The sequence below is a fragment of the Mobula hypostoma genome, chromosome 12 (assembly GCF_963921235.1).
Source record: "Mobula hypostoma chromosome 12, sMobHyp1.1, whole genome shotgun sequence".
Lineage (NCBI taxonomy): Eukaryota > Metazoa > Chordata > Chondrichthyes > Myliobatiformes > Myliobatidae > Mobula > Mobula hypostoma.
The window spans coordinates 96623916-96638506 of NC_086108.1; the positions used below are offsets into that span (position 1 = coordinate 96623916).

A 14591-nucleotide genomic window follows, 5' to 3' on the forward strand; every position below is an offset into this window, starting at 1 on the left:
TGGGTACATGTTAATCTTCAACTGCACAATCAGTAACAACTACGTGGATACTATTTCAAAGTTCAAAGTAAATTTATCATTAAAATACATATATATCACGATTTACAATCCTGAAATTAATTTTCTTGTGGGCATACTAAATAAATCCATAAAAGAGTAATAATCAGAATAGAGTCAATGAAAGACGGCACCAACCTGGGCATTCAAACAGTGTGCAAAAGACAATAAACTGCAAATACAAAAATAAAGACATAATAGTGATAAATAAATAAGCAATAAATATTGAGATCACTAGATGAAGAATCCTTGAAAGTGAGTCCAGAGGTTGTGGGAACATTTCAATGATGGAGCAAGTGAAGTTGAGTGAAGTTTATCCCCTATGCTTCAAGAGCCTTATGGTTGAGGTGTAATAACTGTTCCTGGGTCTGGCAGTGTGAGGCTTGGGGCTCCTGTACCTTCTTCCTGATGGCAGCAAAGAGAAGAGAGCATGACTTGAGTGGTGGGAGTCCCTGACTATGGATGCTGATTTCCTACAACAATGCTTCCATGTAGATCTGTTCAACAGTGGGGACAGCTTTATCTGTGATGGAGTGGGCTGTATCCACTAATATTTGTAGGATTTTCCGTTCAAGAGAATTGGTATTTCCATACCAGGCTGTGATGTACCCAGTCAATATACTCTCCACCACACAATAAGACCATATGACATAGGAGCAGAATTAGGCCCATCATATCCGCTCTGCCATTCAATCATGGCTGATCCATTTTTCCCTTCCTCAACCCCAACCCCAGCCTTCTCCCCGTAACCTATAATGCCGTGTCCAATCAAGAGCCTATCAATCTCTGCCTTAAATACCAATGACCTGGCCTCCAGAGCTGTCTGCGGTAATAAAGTCCATAAATTCACCGCCATCTGGCTGTGAAATTTCTCCACATCAGTGTTTTAAATGGACGCCCCTCTCTATACTGAGGCCGTACACTGTTGTCCTAGACTCCCCTGCCATGGGAAACATGCTTTCCACATTTACATTGTCTAGACGTCCAACATTCGAAAAGTTTCAATGAGATCCTTCCTCATCCTTCTAAATTCCAGTGAGTACAGACCCAGAGCCAACAAATGCTCTTCGTATTTTAACATCTATAGAAGTTTGTCAAAGTTTTAGATGTCTTGCTGATTACTTGCAATCTCCAAAGGAATTAGAGGCGCTGCTGTACTTTCTTCCTGATTGCATTTATGTGCTGGACCATGGCAGGTGCTCTGAAATAACACCGAGGAATTTAAAGTTGCTGACCCTCTCCACCTCTGATCATCTGAGGACTCGCTCATGGAGCTTTGGTGCCCTCCTCCTAAAATACTGAACTTCTGTAGACCTCTTGTTATCCATGACTGCAGATTGTCTTTGGATATATTTGGATACACATAATTAAGTAAAAAATGTAATTTTCTTCCAATCATTACAACCCTTCCTTTCTGCAGAAATGAACAGTTTTAGTTCCAACCTGGTACTAGTTCAGTAGGTAAATATCCTGCTGCAAGGGCTGGGAATTGTAGAATTGCAGGTTGATGCACAGCTGGGGATTTCCCAATGATTAGTTCTATAGAAATTGAGCATCTGTTCTCTCTCTCTCTCTCTCTCTCTCTCTCACACACACACACACACACACACACACACACACGAATCCCAAATATCTGCACAGTAACAGATGGAATTCTGCATAAAACTGTCAGCATTTTATGTTAAGTCTAAACCAATATATTATTGTTTTCTGTTGCCTTATTATTTGTCATCCCTTTTCTAAATCTAAGACTTCAGCCCACTGTGTCTGTGCCAAACATCAAGCATCTATTTTCACTAATCTTACACTAATCCCATTTTATTTTCCCCACATCCATAAGACCAGAAGACCATAAGCTACAGGAACAGGATTAGGCCATTTGGCCCATTGAGCCTGCTCCACCATTTCATCATGGCTGATCTATTTTTCCTCTCAGCCCTAATCTCTTGCCTTCTCCAATATCCCTTTATGCCCTGACCAGTCAAGAATCTATCAACCTCTGCTTTAAATATACATAAAAGTTTTGGCCTCCACAGCTGCCTGTGGCAATGAATTTCACAGATTCACTACTCTCTGGCTAAAGAAATTCCTCCTCGTCTCTGTTCCAAAAGGATACCCCTCTATTCTCAGGCTGTGCCCCCTGGTCTTAGACACTCCCACCTTATAAAACATCCTCTCCACATCCACTCCATCAAGGCCTTCTACCATTCGATAGGTTTCAATGAGGACTCCTCTCATTCTTCTGAATTCCAGCGAATACAGCTGTAGAACCATCAAACAGTGTTCATATGACAAGTTATTCAATCCTGGAATCATTTTCATGAAGCTTCTTTGAGTCCCTCCAGTTTCAGCACATCCTTTCTAAGATAAGGGGCCTAAAACTGTTCACAATACTCCAAGTGAGGCCTCACCAGTGCTTTATAAAGTCTCAACATTATGTCCTTGCTTTTATATCAAATTCCTTTTGAAATGAATGCTAACAGAGCAATTGCCTTCCTCACCACAGACTGAATCTGCAAATAAACATTTAGGGAATCCTATACGAGGACTCCCAAATCCTTTCGCGCCTCAGGTTTTTGTATTTTCTCTCCATTTAGAAAATAGTCAACCCTTTCATTACTTCTACCAAAGTGCATGACCATACACTTCCCGATACGGCATTCTATCTGCCATTTTTTTGCCCATTCTTCAATCCTGTCTAAGTCCTTCTGTAGCCTCTCTTTTTCTTCAAAACTACCTGCCCCTTTACCTTTGCAACAAGCCATCAATTCCATCATCCAAATCATTGACATATAATGTAAGAAGAAGCGATCCCATCACAGACCTCTGTGGAACACCACTAGTCACTGACAGCCAACCAGAAACAACTCCCTTTGCCTCCTGTCAAATCAGCCACAGTTTTATCCACACTAGAATCTTTCCTGTACCACAGGCTCGTAGCTTATTAAGCAACTTCATGTATGGCACTTTGTCAAAGGCCTTCTGAAAATCCAAATACAAAACATTAACTGAATCTCCTTTGTCTATCCTGCTTGTTCTTTCTTCAAAGAATTCTAACAACTTTGTCAGTCAAGATTTTCCCCTGAAGGAACCATGCTGACTACAGTTTGTTCTATCATGTGCCTCCAAGTACCCTGAAACCTCATCGTCAACATCTTCCCAACCACTGAGGTCAGACTAACTGGCCTATAATTTCCTTCAACTGCCTTTCTTCCTTCTTGAAGAGTGTAGTGACATTTTCAATTTTCCAGTCTTTGGAACCATTCCAGGATCTAATGAGTCTTGAAAGATCATTACTAATGCCTCCGCAATCTCTTCAGCTATCTCTTTTAGGACCCTGGGGTGTACACCATCAGGTCCATGTGACTTATCTACCTTCAGATCTTTCAGCTTTCCATGAACCTTCTCCCTAGTAATAGTAACTTCCACACTTCATGACCTGTGACACCTGGAACTTCCAGCATATTGCCAGCGTCTTCCACAGTGAAGACTAATGAAAAATACTTGTACAGTTCATCTGCCATTTCCTTGTCCCCCATTATGACCTCTCCAGCATTGTTTTCCAACGGTTCAATATCCACTGTCACCTCTCTTTCACAATTTATGCATCTGAAGAAATTTTTGGTATCCTCTTTAATAATATAGGCTAGCTTACTTTCATATTCCATCTTTACCTTCTTAATGACTTTTTTAGTTGCCTTCTGTTGGTACTTAAAACCTTCCCAATCTAATTTCCCACTAATTTTTGCTCTATTATAGACCCTCTCATTGGCTTTTATGTTGGCTTTGACTTCTTTTGTTAACCATGCTTGTGTCATCTGGCCTTTAAAATACTTCTTCCTCTTTGGGATGTGTATATCCTGTGCCTTCCGAACTGCTTCCAGAAATTCCAGCCATTGATACTCTGCTGTCATCCCTGCTAGTGTTCTTTTGCCATCAATTCTGGCCAACTCCTCTCCCATGCCTCTGTAATTTCCTTTACTCCACTATAATACTGATACATATGACTTTAGCTTCTCCTTCTCAAATGTCAGGGCGAAGTCGATTATAGTATGATCACTTGCCCTAAGGGCTCCTTTATCTTAAACTCTCTAATCAATTTAGTTTGTTGCACAACACCCAATCCAGAATAGCTGATCCCCTAGTGGGCTCTACCATGAGCTGCTATAAAAAGCCATCTCACGGGCATTCTAGAAATTCCCCCTCTTGGAATCCCACACCAACCTAATTTTCCCAATATACCTGCATTTGAAATCTCCCATGGCTATTGTAACATTGCCTTTTTAGCATCACACACAAAATGCTGGTGGAACGCAGCAGGCAAGGCAGCATCTATAGGAAGAGGTACAGTCGATGTTTCGGGCCGAGACCCTTCGTCAGGACTAACTGAATGAAGAGATAGTAAGAGAATTGAAAGTGGGAGAGGGAAGGGGAGATCCGAAATGATAGGAGAAGACAGGAGGGGGAGGGATGGAGCTAAGAGCTGGAAAGTTGATTGGCAAAAGGGATACCACGCTGGAGAAGGGAGAGGATCATGGGACTGGAGGTCAAGGGAGAAAGAAAGGGGGAGGGGAGCATCAGAGGAAGATATAGAGGGACACAGGGAGAAAAAAGAGAGAGAAAGAAAGGGGGAAAATAAAATAAATAAATAAATAGGGGATGGGGTAAGAAGGGGGTAAAGATGGCATTAACGGGAATTAGAGAAGTCAATGTTCATGCCATCAGGTTGGAGGCTACCCAGACGGAATATAAAGTGTTGTTCCTCCAACCTGAATGTGGCTTCATCTTGACGGTAGAGGAGGCCACGGATGGACATATCAGAATGGGAGTGGGACGTGGAATTAAAATGTGTGGCCACTGGGAGATCCTGCTTTCTCTGGCGGAGAGACCATGGATGTTCAGCAAAACGGTCTCCCAGTCTGCATTGGGTCTCGCCAATATATAGAAAGCCGCATCGGGAACACCGGATGCAGTTTATCACCCCAGCCGACTCACAGGTGAAGTGTCGCCTCACCTGGAACGACTGTCCGGGGCCCTGAATAGTGGGGAGGGAGGAATGTATAAGGGCATGTGTAGCACTTGTTCCGCTTACAAGGGTAAGTGCCGGGAGGGAGATTGGTGGGAAGGGATGGGAAGGATGAATGGACAAGGGAGTCGCATAGGGAGTGATCCCTGCGGAAAGCAGAAAGAGGGGGTGAGGGAAAGATGTGCTTGGTGGTGGGATCCCGTTGGAGGTGGTGGAAGTTACGGAAAATTAGATGTTGGACCCAGAGGATGGCTGGTAGGTGAAGACAAGGGGAACCCTATCCCTAGTGGGGTGGCAGGAGGATGGGGTGAGAGCAGATGTGCGTGAAATGGGGGAGATGCGTTTGAGAGCAGAGTTGATGGTGGAGGAAGGGAAGCCCCTTTCTTTAAAAAAGGAAGACACCTCCTTTGTCCTGGAATGAAAAGTCTCATCCTGAGAGCAGATGCAGCGGAGACGGAGGAATTGCGAGAAGGAGATGGCATTTTTACAAGAGATAAAGTGGGAAATGGAATAGTCCAGGACACAGCTTATCTACTGATGTCTATTATAAGCCTACGGACTCTCACAGCTACCTGGATTATTTTGTGTGTGTTGCTTGAATTTCCAGCATCTGCAGATTTCCTCGTGTTTGCCTTTTTAGTATGCATTTTCTCTCTCCCATTGTAATTTGCAGACCACATCCTTAAACTGTTTTGGGGTCTGTATATACTTTTACCCTTGCAGTTCCTTAGTTCTATCCACAATGATTCAACATCTTCTGACCTTATGTCACCTCTTTCTAATGATTTAATTTCATTTTTTACCAACAGAGCCACGCCACCCCCCCCACCCTCCTGCCTATCCTTTTGATACAATGTATATTCTTGGAAATTAAACTCCCAGCTATTATCTTCTTTCAGCCATGATTCGATGATGCCTACAACATCGTACTTGCCAATCTGTAACAGTGCTACAAGTTCATTGACCTTATTCTGTATATTTCAAATATAACATCTTTAGTCTTGTATTCACCCTTCTCGGTTTTGTCCACTTTTACATTGCAACTCATCTTGTTGACTGCAATTTTGCCCAATAATCTGACTCTCCTTGCTTTGAGTCTCATTATACATTGCCTCTGTTTGCAAACTAATTACCTCATCTTCAGCACTACTACTCTGGTTCCCATCCCCCTGCCAAATTAGCTTAAACCCACCCGAACAACTCTAGCCAACCTGCCTGCAAGGATATTGGATCCCCCTCTGGTTCAGGTGTTACCCGTCCCTTTTATATAGGTCATACCTTCCTCAGTAGAGATTCCAATGATCATAAATGTAAAACCCCTGCCCCCTGCACCAGTTCCTCAGCCACGCATTCACCTGTCAAATCATCCTATTCTTACCCCCACTGGCACAGGCAGCAATCCAGAGATTACTACTCTGGAGGTCATGTTTCTCACCTTTCTACCTAGCTTCCGAAAATCTACCTTCAGGACCTCGCCACCTTGACTATCTATGTCATTGGTACTGATATGTACCAAGACTTCTGAATGCCATGGACATGAGCCGAGACATCCCTTTTCCTGGCACCAGAAAGCCAACATCCACCCATGCATCCCTATTGCGCCCACAGACCTCGTCCCTGTTCCTCTGACTAAAGAATCTCCTATTAACATTGCAGTCCTCTTCCCCTCTCCACTTTTCAGAACCACAGCACCAGGCTCAGTGCCAGAGACCTGGTCACTGTGGTTCCCCCCGGTAGGTCATCCCCCTCAATAGTATCTAAAGTTACATACTTATCATTGAGGGGAACATCCACAGTTGTTCTCTGCACTGGCTGTGCACTTCTCCTACTTCTCCTGACAGTCACCCAGTTACCTGTCTCCTGCAACCTAAGGATAACTACCTCCCTGTAGCTCCTGTCAATCATCTCCTCATTCTCCAGTATGAGTTGAAGGTCATCAAGCTGCAGCTCTAGTTCCTTAATACATTTTCTCAGGACCTGTAGCTCGGTACACCTAGTGCAGATGTGTTTATCTGGGAGTCTGGAGGTCTCTCAGGCTTCACACAAAATACTGCCTCTGGAGCTATTCTCACTATACTATGCACTGATAGATGAGGAATGAACAAATAAGAACACAGAGAGAGTTACAAGACAATCTAACTGTCACTTCCACTGGTCAATCTCTCCCCATGCATTTTTCATGGCCGTTGGCTGCTTTATTGATATTGATGGACCGAAAATCTTCCAAACTTTTCTCTCTGCATTGTACGTATCGAATATGAGAAGTTGGATATTGGTTACTGCATGAAATTGGAAAAGCAGGATTTTGATATTTAAGGCATTTAACCCTTGGAAAATAAAAGTCAAAGAGAAATAAGAATATTCAACTACAATCACAAAGATGGAATGGAAAGTGACACAAAATTAATTTAAAATACAAGAAACACACGCAATACATCATGCTAAGAGTAGAATGTGTAGTGATAAAAATCAGAGAATGACATAGGAAAGACAACAGTTGAACACAGAAGCAGCAAAATAATATGTGTATTACTACTGACAAGACATGGACACTCACACATCAAACTCAAAACAATCCATATATAAATTCTTATATGTGGGGAAATATTTTAAAAAGGCAAAAAAAAGCATTTCTTACTAAGTTTGTAAAATTTGGTCTGAAAGTAGCAAAAACCTAATGATTTGTTAATTTCCTCAGAAAAAGCTATCAAAGTAGGTTAAACTTGACTGGTCCTTTCCAGTAAACATATAGGACACAATACAATGTTTTACCCAATTTAACAAAAAAGAATATTGCCTAACTTCAAGAAGTAATGACACAGAGAACTTGTTAAATTTCATTACAAATTTTTCTGTACATTAGAAAAAAATCCCAAAACTGAGAAATATAGTCCAAATTAGGTATAGTCAAACACTCAACTGGGAATCAGGTGGCCAATTCCAACCGGGAAAAAAAAGATATCAGTAAATGGTGCTTACCTCCTTCATAGTGGTCAGAAAAATTAATTAGATATTTTCAAGTTTCATATCATCCTCAAATATTTTCTCATAATGCAGAAGGCCATCTGACCCACCACGTCACTACCAGTTCTTAAAGCAATTCACTTACGTATTTCCCTGTAACTTATTCTCTCCAATGTGCCCATCAACTCCCCCAAATTCTTTTGCCACTTACCTATAATAAGAACAATTTATATCAGCCTACCAAGCAAACAACCAGCACATCTTTAGGATGTAGGAGGTAACCAGAAACCATGGGGGAAACACATGCAATCAAAGGGAGAACAAACAAATTCCACAGAGCCAGAGGTCAAGACTGAGCCTGGGTCATTACAGCTGCATTATTTGCTGCATCATTGTGTAATCCCTTATAGATTTGCATTCAAATACTACAGCTGCTATAGTGGAATTTTTAGAACCTACATCTCTGCATCAATGATCCTAAACTCCAACCATTATCCCAGTAACAACCACTATGCTACTAAACTCATTTTTAAAAAACATGCAACATTAAATAACTATTTCAACATTTCATTCAAATATTCTAATATTTTGTTTTCAAATTAGCAAATTACCAGTTCAGGTAGAGTTTCATTTCCACTGACCAAGAAGAAGATCTTCATTGTTTCAAATGCAATAGAATAGCGGGCCATTAACTTTCCAGTTTCTATTAAACATAAAGGAGAAGGTTACACATTTCATTGATCATTAACAGTTGTATTATTAAAATTATTAGAAAATATGTAAATAAATCTCCACCTGTAGGTTTGAAATTGATTTCTTCATCCATTCTTAACAATCCAATAGAAGACAATGCTTGCAAATTCTTCAGGCATAGTTCTGTTTCAGCAATAAGAACTAGATTTTATCACACATTCATTGATTGGTGTGTGAAATCTAACTAATAAGTTATTTTCATTCATTCACAGATCTCTTCTTAATACTCTGAATAAGGGGATCTTTGAGAAGATAGCTTTGAAATGGATACCCAGTGTTTCACTAGTAAAACTCCACACTTGTGCAATGGATATAAGAAATTATGCATTTCCCTATCAACAGTGACAAAATTTTCATTTATGTACCCTTTCAGACATGGCAAAATGTTTCAAGGTACTCTGCATCTTTGTTATCTAGTAAAATTTGACACTGAGTCATATAAGGACAAATGATTAAGAAGTTTCAAAAAAAAAGATCAAATAAATTCAAAAATAAGTAAAAAATCAGAAATAGCAGAATACAAAAATATCAAAAGCTTATACAAATAGAGACACCATGGATCAATGTGATGGCAAAGATTATAATTCTAAATTCAAATGGTAAAATTTATTCCCATCTCTTTCCCTGCTCAAGGTGTTAAAATTGTTGTCATTTTCCTAACAATCAATCCTAAGGGATTATGTGGACAAACTGTACACCAATAACCACAAAATATTCAAACACATAGGCCAGTTTAAATTCAGCCACGTTAAATCAAAGTGAAATCTATTTCCTTTCTGCTGCAACTGTTGGCATTATTCAATCTTAATCAACATAGATCATGATGCAAAAAAAATTGTTCAACAATTACACCTCAGATTCCTTTAATCAAAATTAATCTTATTGACTTAAAAAAATTCTGGTAAATAGGCTTCCACAATGTTTCAATGACACAAATTACATCAAGTACCTTGCAACTTTGCTTCAATTCCAGCTCTGTCAAGACCAGCAGCAAAACCTGAAGAAGAGAAATGTTTATAATCATTGAACTCTTAGGTAGGTATAAGTTATCACTTCTCAGGTATCCATATACACATTAAATTTAATTCTTAGATCACAGTTTGAAAATCTATTGTGCAAATTGTGGTTGGTTATTAGTTTAATGGTTCCTTAAGGTTGTTAGAGTCGGGGATGGTAATGTGGACAAGCTGCCACTACCTAGTAAATGCTCCAAATGGCATGTGCCTCAAATAGCCTCTGATAACCAATGCCAGTTCCTGGCATTCACATGTAGTTTAGCTCCTAAGCCCAGCAGAACCGTTCCTACTGACAGGAGAAGGGGAAAACCTGGATTACTGGTACCTTAAAACCAGTCACTTCAGGCAAATGGGGCTTGTTAGCCATGGTTGGTAGCTCATCTAGGAGAAAGAAAACTCTCCAGAGTCCAATGATTTTTGAAAGATAATTGCTAATGCCTCCACAATCTCTAACATTATCTTTTTCAGAATTAGAATCCAGTTTATTATCACCGGCATGTCACATGAAATTTATTAACTTAGCAGCAGTAGTTCATTGCAATACATAATCAAGCAGAGAGAGAAAAAAATGAATAATAATGAAAATAAAACATAATAAATAAACAAGTAAATCAATTACGTATATTGAATAGATTTTTTAAAATGTGTATTTTAAAAAAAGTGAGGTAGTGTCCAAAGCTTCAATGTCCATTTAGGAATCGGATGGCAGAGGGGAAGGAGCTGTTCCTGAATCACTAAGTGTGTGCCTTCAGGCTTCTGTATCTCCTACCTGATGGTAACAGTGAGAAAAGGGCACGCCCTGGGTGCTGGAGGTCCTTAATAATGGATGCTGCCTTTCTGAGACACTGCTCCCTAAAGATGTCCTGGGTACTTTGTAGGCTAGTGACCAGATGGAGCTGACTAGATTTACAACCTTCTGCAGCTTCTTTCGGTCCTGTGCAGTAGCCCCTCCATACCAGACAGTGATTCAGCCTGTCAGAATGCTCTCCACGGTTCAACCATAGAAGTTTTTGAGTGTATTTGTTGACATGCCAAATCTCTTCAAACTCCTAATAAAGTATAGCCGCTGTCTTGCCTTCTTTATGACTACATCAATATTTTGGGACCAGGTTAGATCCTCAGATTTCTTGACACTCAGGAACTTGAAGCTGCTCATTCTCTCCACTTCTGATCCCTCTATGAGAATTGGTATGTGTTCCTTCGTCTTACCCTTCCAGAAGTTCACAATCAGCTCTTTCGTCTTACTGATGTTAAGTGCCAGGTTGTTGCTGTGGTACCACTCCACTAGTTGGCATATCTCACTCCTGTACGCCCTCTCGTCACCACCTGAGATTCTACCAACAATGATTGTATCGTCAGCAAATTTGTATATGATGTCTGAGCTATGCCTAGTCACACAGTCATGTGTATACAGAGAGTAGAGCAGTGAGCAGGAGTGGCACACACCCCTGAGTGCACCAGTGTTGATTGTCAGTGAGGAGATATGTTATCACCAACCCTCACAGACTATGGTCTTCCGGTTAGGAAGTGGAGGATCCAATTGCAGAGGGAGGCACAGAGGCCCAAATTCTGCAACTTCTCAATCAGGATTGTGGGAATGATGGTATCAAATGCTGAGCTATAGTCGACGAACAGCATCCTGACATAGGTGTTTGTGTTGTCTAGGTGGTCTAAAGCCGTGTGGAGAGCCACTGAGATTGCATCTTCCGTTGACCTATTGTGGCGATAGGCAAATTGCAATGGGTCCAGGTCCTTGCTGAGGCAGGAGTTCAGTCTAGTCATAGCCAACCTCTCAAAGCATTTCATCACTGTCTCACTGTCGATGTGAGTGCTACTGGGCGATAGTCATTAAGGCAGCCCACATTCTTCTTCTTTGGCACTGGTATAATTGAAAATGTCCTTGAACACTCCCGCTAGTTGGTTGCCACAGATTTTCAGAGCCTTACCAGGTACTCCATCAGGACCTTCTGCCTTACGAGAGTTTACTCTCTTTAAAGACAGTCTAACATTGGTCTCTGAGATAGAGATCACAGGGTCATCAGGTGCAGCAGGGATCTTCACAGCCATAATTGTGTTCTCCCTTTCAAAGCGTGCGTAGAAGGCATTGAGTTCATGTAGTAGTGAAGCATCGCTATCAGAACCCTAGGGTGCAGTTCACCTTCTCCCTTGCAATAGTAACTGCACTCACTTTTCTTCCTTCACACTCAACAATGTCTGGCTGACTGCTAGTGTCTTCCACAATGAAGACTGATGCAAAATACTCATTTAGTTCCTCTGCCATCTCCTTGCTCCCTGTTATTATTTCTCCAGCCTCATGTTCTGGCGATCTTATATCCACTCTCATCTCTCTTTTAATTATTTTACATACTTGAAAAGTTGTTGCTATCCACAAGTGACCATCAGATGTGGAACATACCAGGGTGATGCACTATCCCCACTGCTGTTATGCACAGGCTTGAAACCCCCTCAGCTATTTCATCTCAAAGAGTGGATATGGGTACGGGTTCAAGAGTGGAGTCACCATCATCCACCTCTTAAACATGGATGACATCAAGCTCTATGCTAGAAATGAAAGACGCATTTACTCACTAATCTACCTGACAAGGGTGTACAGGAGAGACACTGGGACTAGAAAAGTGTAGTTGGATGGTAGTGAAAAGCGGCAAACTCATCAAAAGGAGTTGAATTACCTCAAGGCCATGTACCAGATGTACAGGACAGCTACAAATACCTAGGGATCCTGCAGGCACATGGAAGCCACAATGAGGACACAAAGAAGGCTGCAAAGGGTGAGATAGATCCTAAAAAGCCAGCTGAATGGGAAGAATATGATCAGAGCCATCAACACATTCGCCCTACCAGTCATCAAATACCCAGCCGCAGTAGTGTTTTAGTCAAGGAACAAACTGGAAGCCGCTGACTTCAAGACCCAGAAACTTCTGACAATTCCATTCTAAGTCCAATGTCGAGTGACTGTACCCACCAGAATAATAGAGTTTGGGGACCAGGAAGTATCAAGGCCACAGTCCTGGAAGAAATGCGAAACATCCATGAGTATGTCAGGAATGAATATGAGTGTACCTAGACATCTGATCTGCCTTCTGAGAAACTTCTGAGAAACCATCAAGAAGCAACAGTTAGAACACGAAACAACAAACTAGTTCAAGATTGTGAAAGGAGTACGACAAGGCTATATACTGTCACGCTACTTATTTAATCTATATGCTGAACACATCTGCAGCATGCTACCACCCAAAGTGGACCCCCTACAATTCACCTACCGACACAACCGATCGACAGACGACACAATAGCCACTGCTCGACACACCGTCCTTACACATCTGGAGAAGGAGAATGCTTATGTGAGAATGCTGTTCTTGGACTACAGTTCAGCATTCATCACCATAATTCTCTCCAGGCTCGACAGGAAGCTCAGAGACTTCGGCCTTGACCCTGCCTTGTGTAGCTGGATCCTGGACTCCCTGTCAGATCACTGGCAAGTGGCAAGAGTGGGCTCCCTCGCCTCCACCCCTCTGACTTTCAACATAGGAGCCCCTCAGGGCTGAGCACTAAGTCCCCTCCTTTACTCCCTGCATACCCACGACTGTGTCACCACCCACAGCTCTAATCTGCCAATTAAATTTGCCGACGACACTACATTGATTGGCCTAATCTCAAACAATAACGAGGTGGCCTACAGGGAAGAAGTTATCTCTCTGACACAGTGGTGTCAAGTAAACAACCTCTCCCTCAATGCACAAAGGAGCTGGTTGTGGATTACAGGAGAAATGGAGGGGGACTAATCCCCATTGACATTAATGGATCTGGGGTTGAGAGGGTAAACATCTTTAAATTCCTCGGCGTCCACATCACCGAGGACCTCATGTGGTCTGTACACACCAGCTGTATGGTGAAAAAGGCACAACAGCGTCTCTTTCAACTCAGACAGTTGAGGAAGTTTGGTATGGGCCCCCAAATCCTAAGAACTTTCTACAGGCACACAATTGAGAGCATCCTGACTGGCTACATCACTGCCTGGTATGGGAACTGTACCTCTTTTAATCACACGATTCTGCAGAGAGTGGTGTTGTCAGCCCAGCGTATCTGTAGTTGTGAACTTCCCATGGTTCAGGACATCTACAAAGACAGGTGTGAAACTAGGGACCCAAGCCACCCCAATCACAATCTATTCCAGCTGCTACCATCCAGGAAATGGTACCACAGCATAAAAGCCAGGACCAACAGGCTCTGGGACAGTTTCTTCCACCAGGCCATCAGACTGATTAACTCACACTGATTTGAGTGTATTTCTATGTTACATTGACTGTTCTATTTATTATAAATTATTATGATTGCACATTGCACATTCAGACCGAGACGAAACATAAAGATTTTTAGTCCTCATGTATGAGAAGGATGTAAGAAATAAAGTCAATTCAATTCATGAGGAATGCTGGTGTAGAGGACCCTAATATTGGAATCAAAATTGCCAGATGAAATATTAACAACCTCAGATATGCTCTAATGGCAGAAAGTGAGGATGATCTGAGGAAGCTTCTAATCAAAGTGAAAGAAGAAAGTGCAAAAGCTGGCTTGTTGCTCGATATTAAGAAAACCAAGATTATGTCAACTATTAACTCCATGGTAATAAATAGATAGGAAGTGGAAGCAGTGACTGATTTTGTCTTCCTTGATTCATAGATTTCTAAGATGGTAACTGCAGCCACAAAATTAAATGGCATTTACTTCTGGGGAGGTCAGCAATGGCAAACTTA

General features: G+C 41.6%; 1 protein-coding gene across 1 annotated transcript in view; it reads right to left on the bottom strand.

The window, feature by feature from the left end:
* Positions 1-14591, bottom strand: part of hfm1 (helicase for meiosis 1) — a 152911-nt gene that overhangs the window by 45247 nt on the left and 93073 nt on the right. Inside the window, 3 exon segments of the mRNA XM_063063463.1 lie at positions 8659-8750; positions 8843-8923; positions 9750-9797. Of these exon segments, the coding sequence (XP_062919533.1) occupies positions 8659-8750; positions 8843-8923; positions 9750-9797 (221 nt within the window).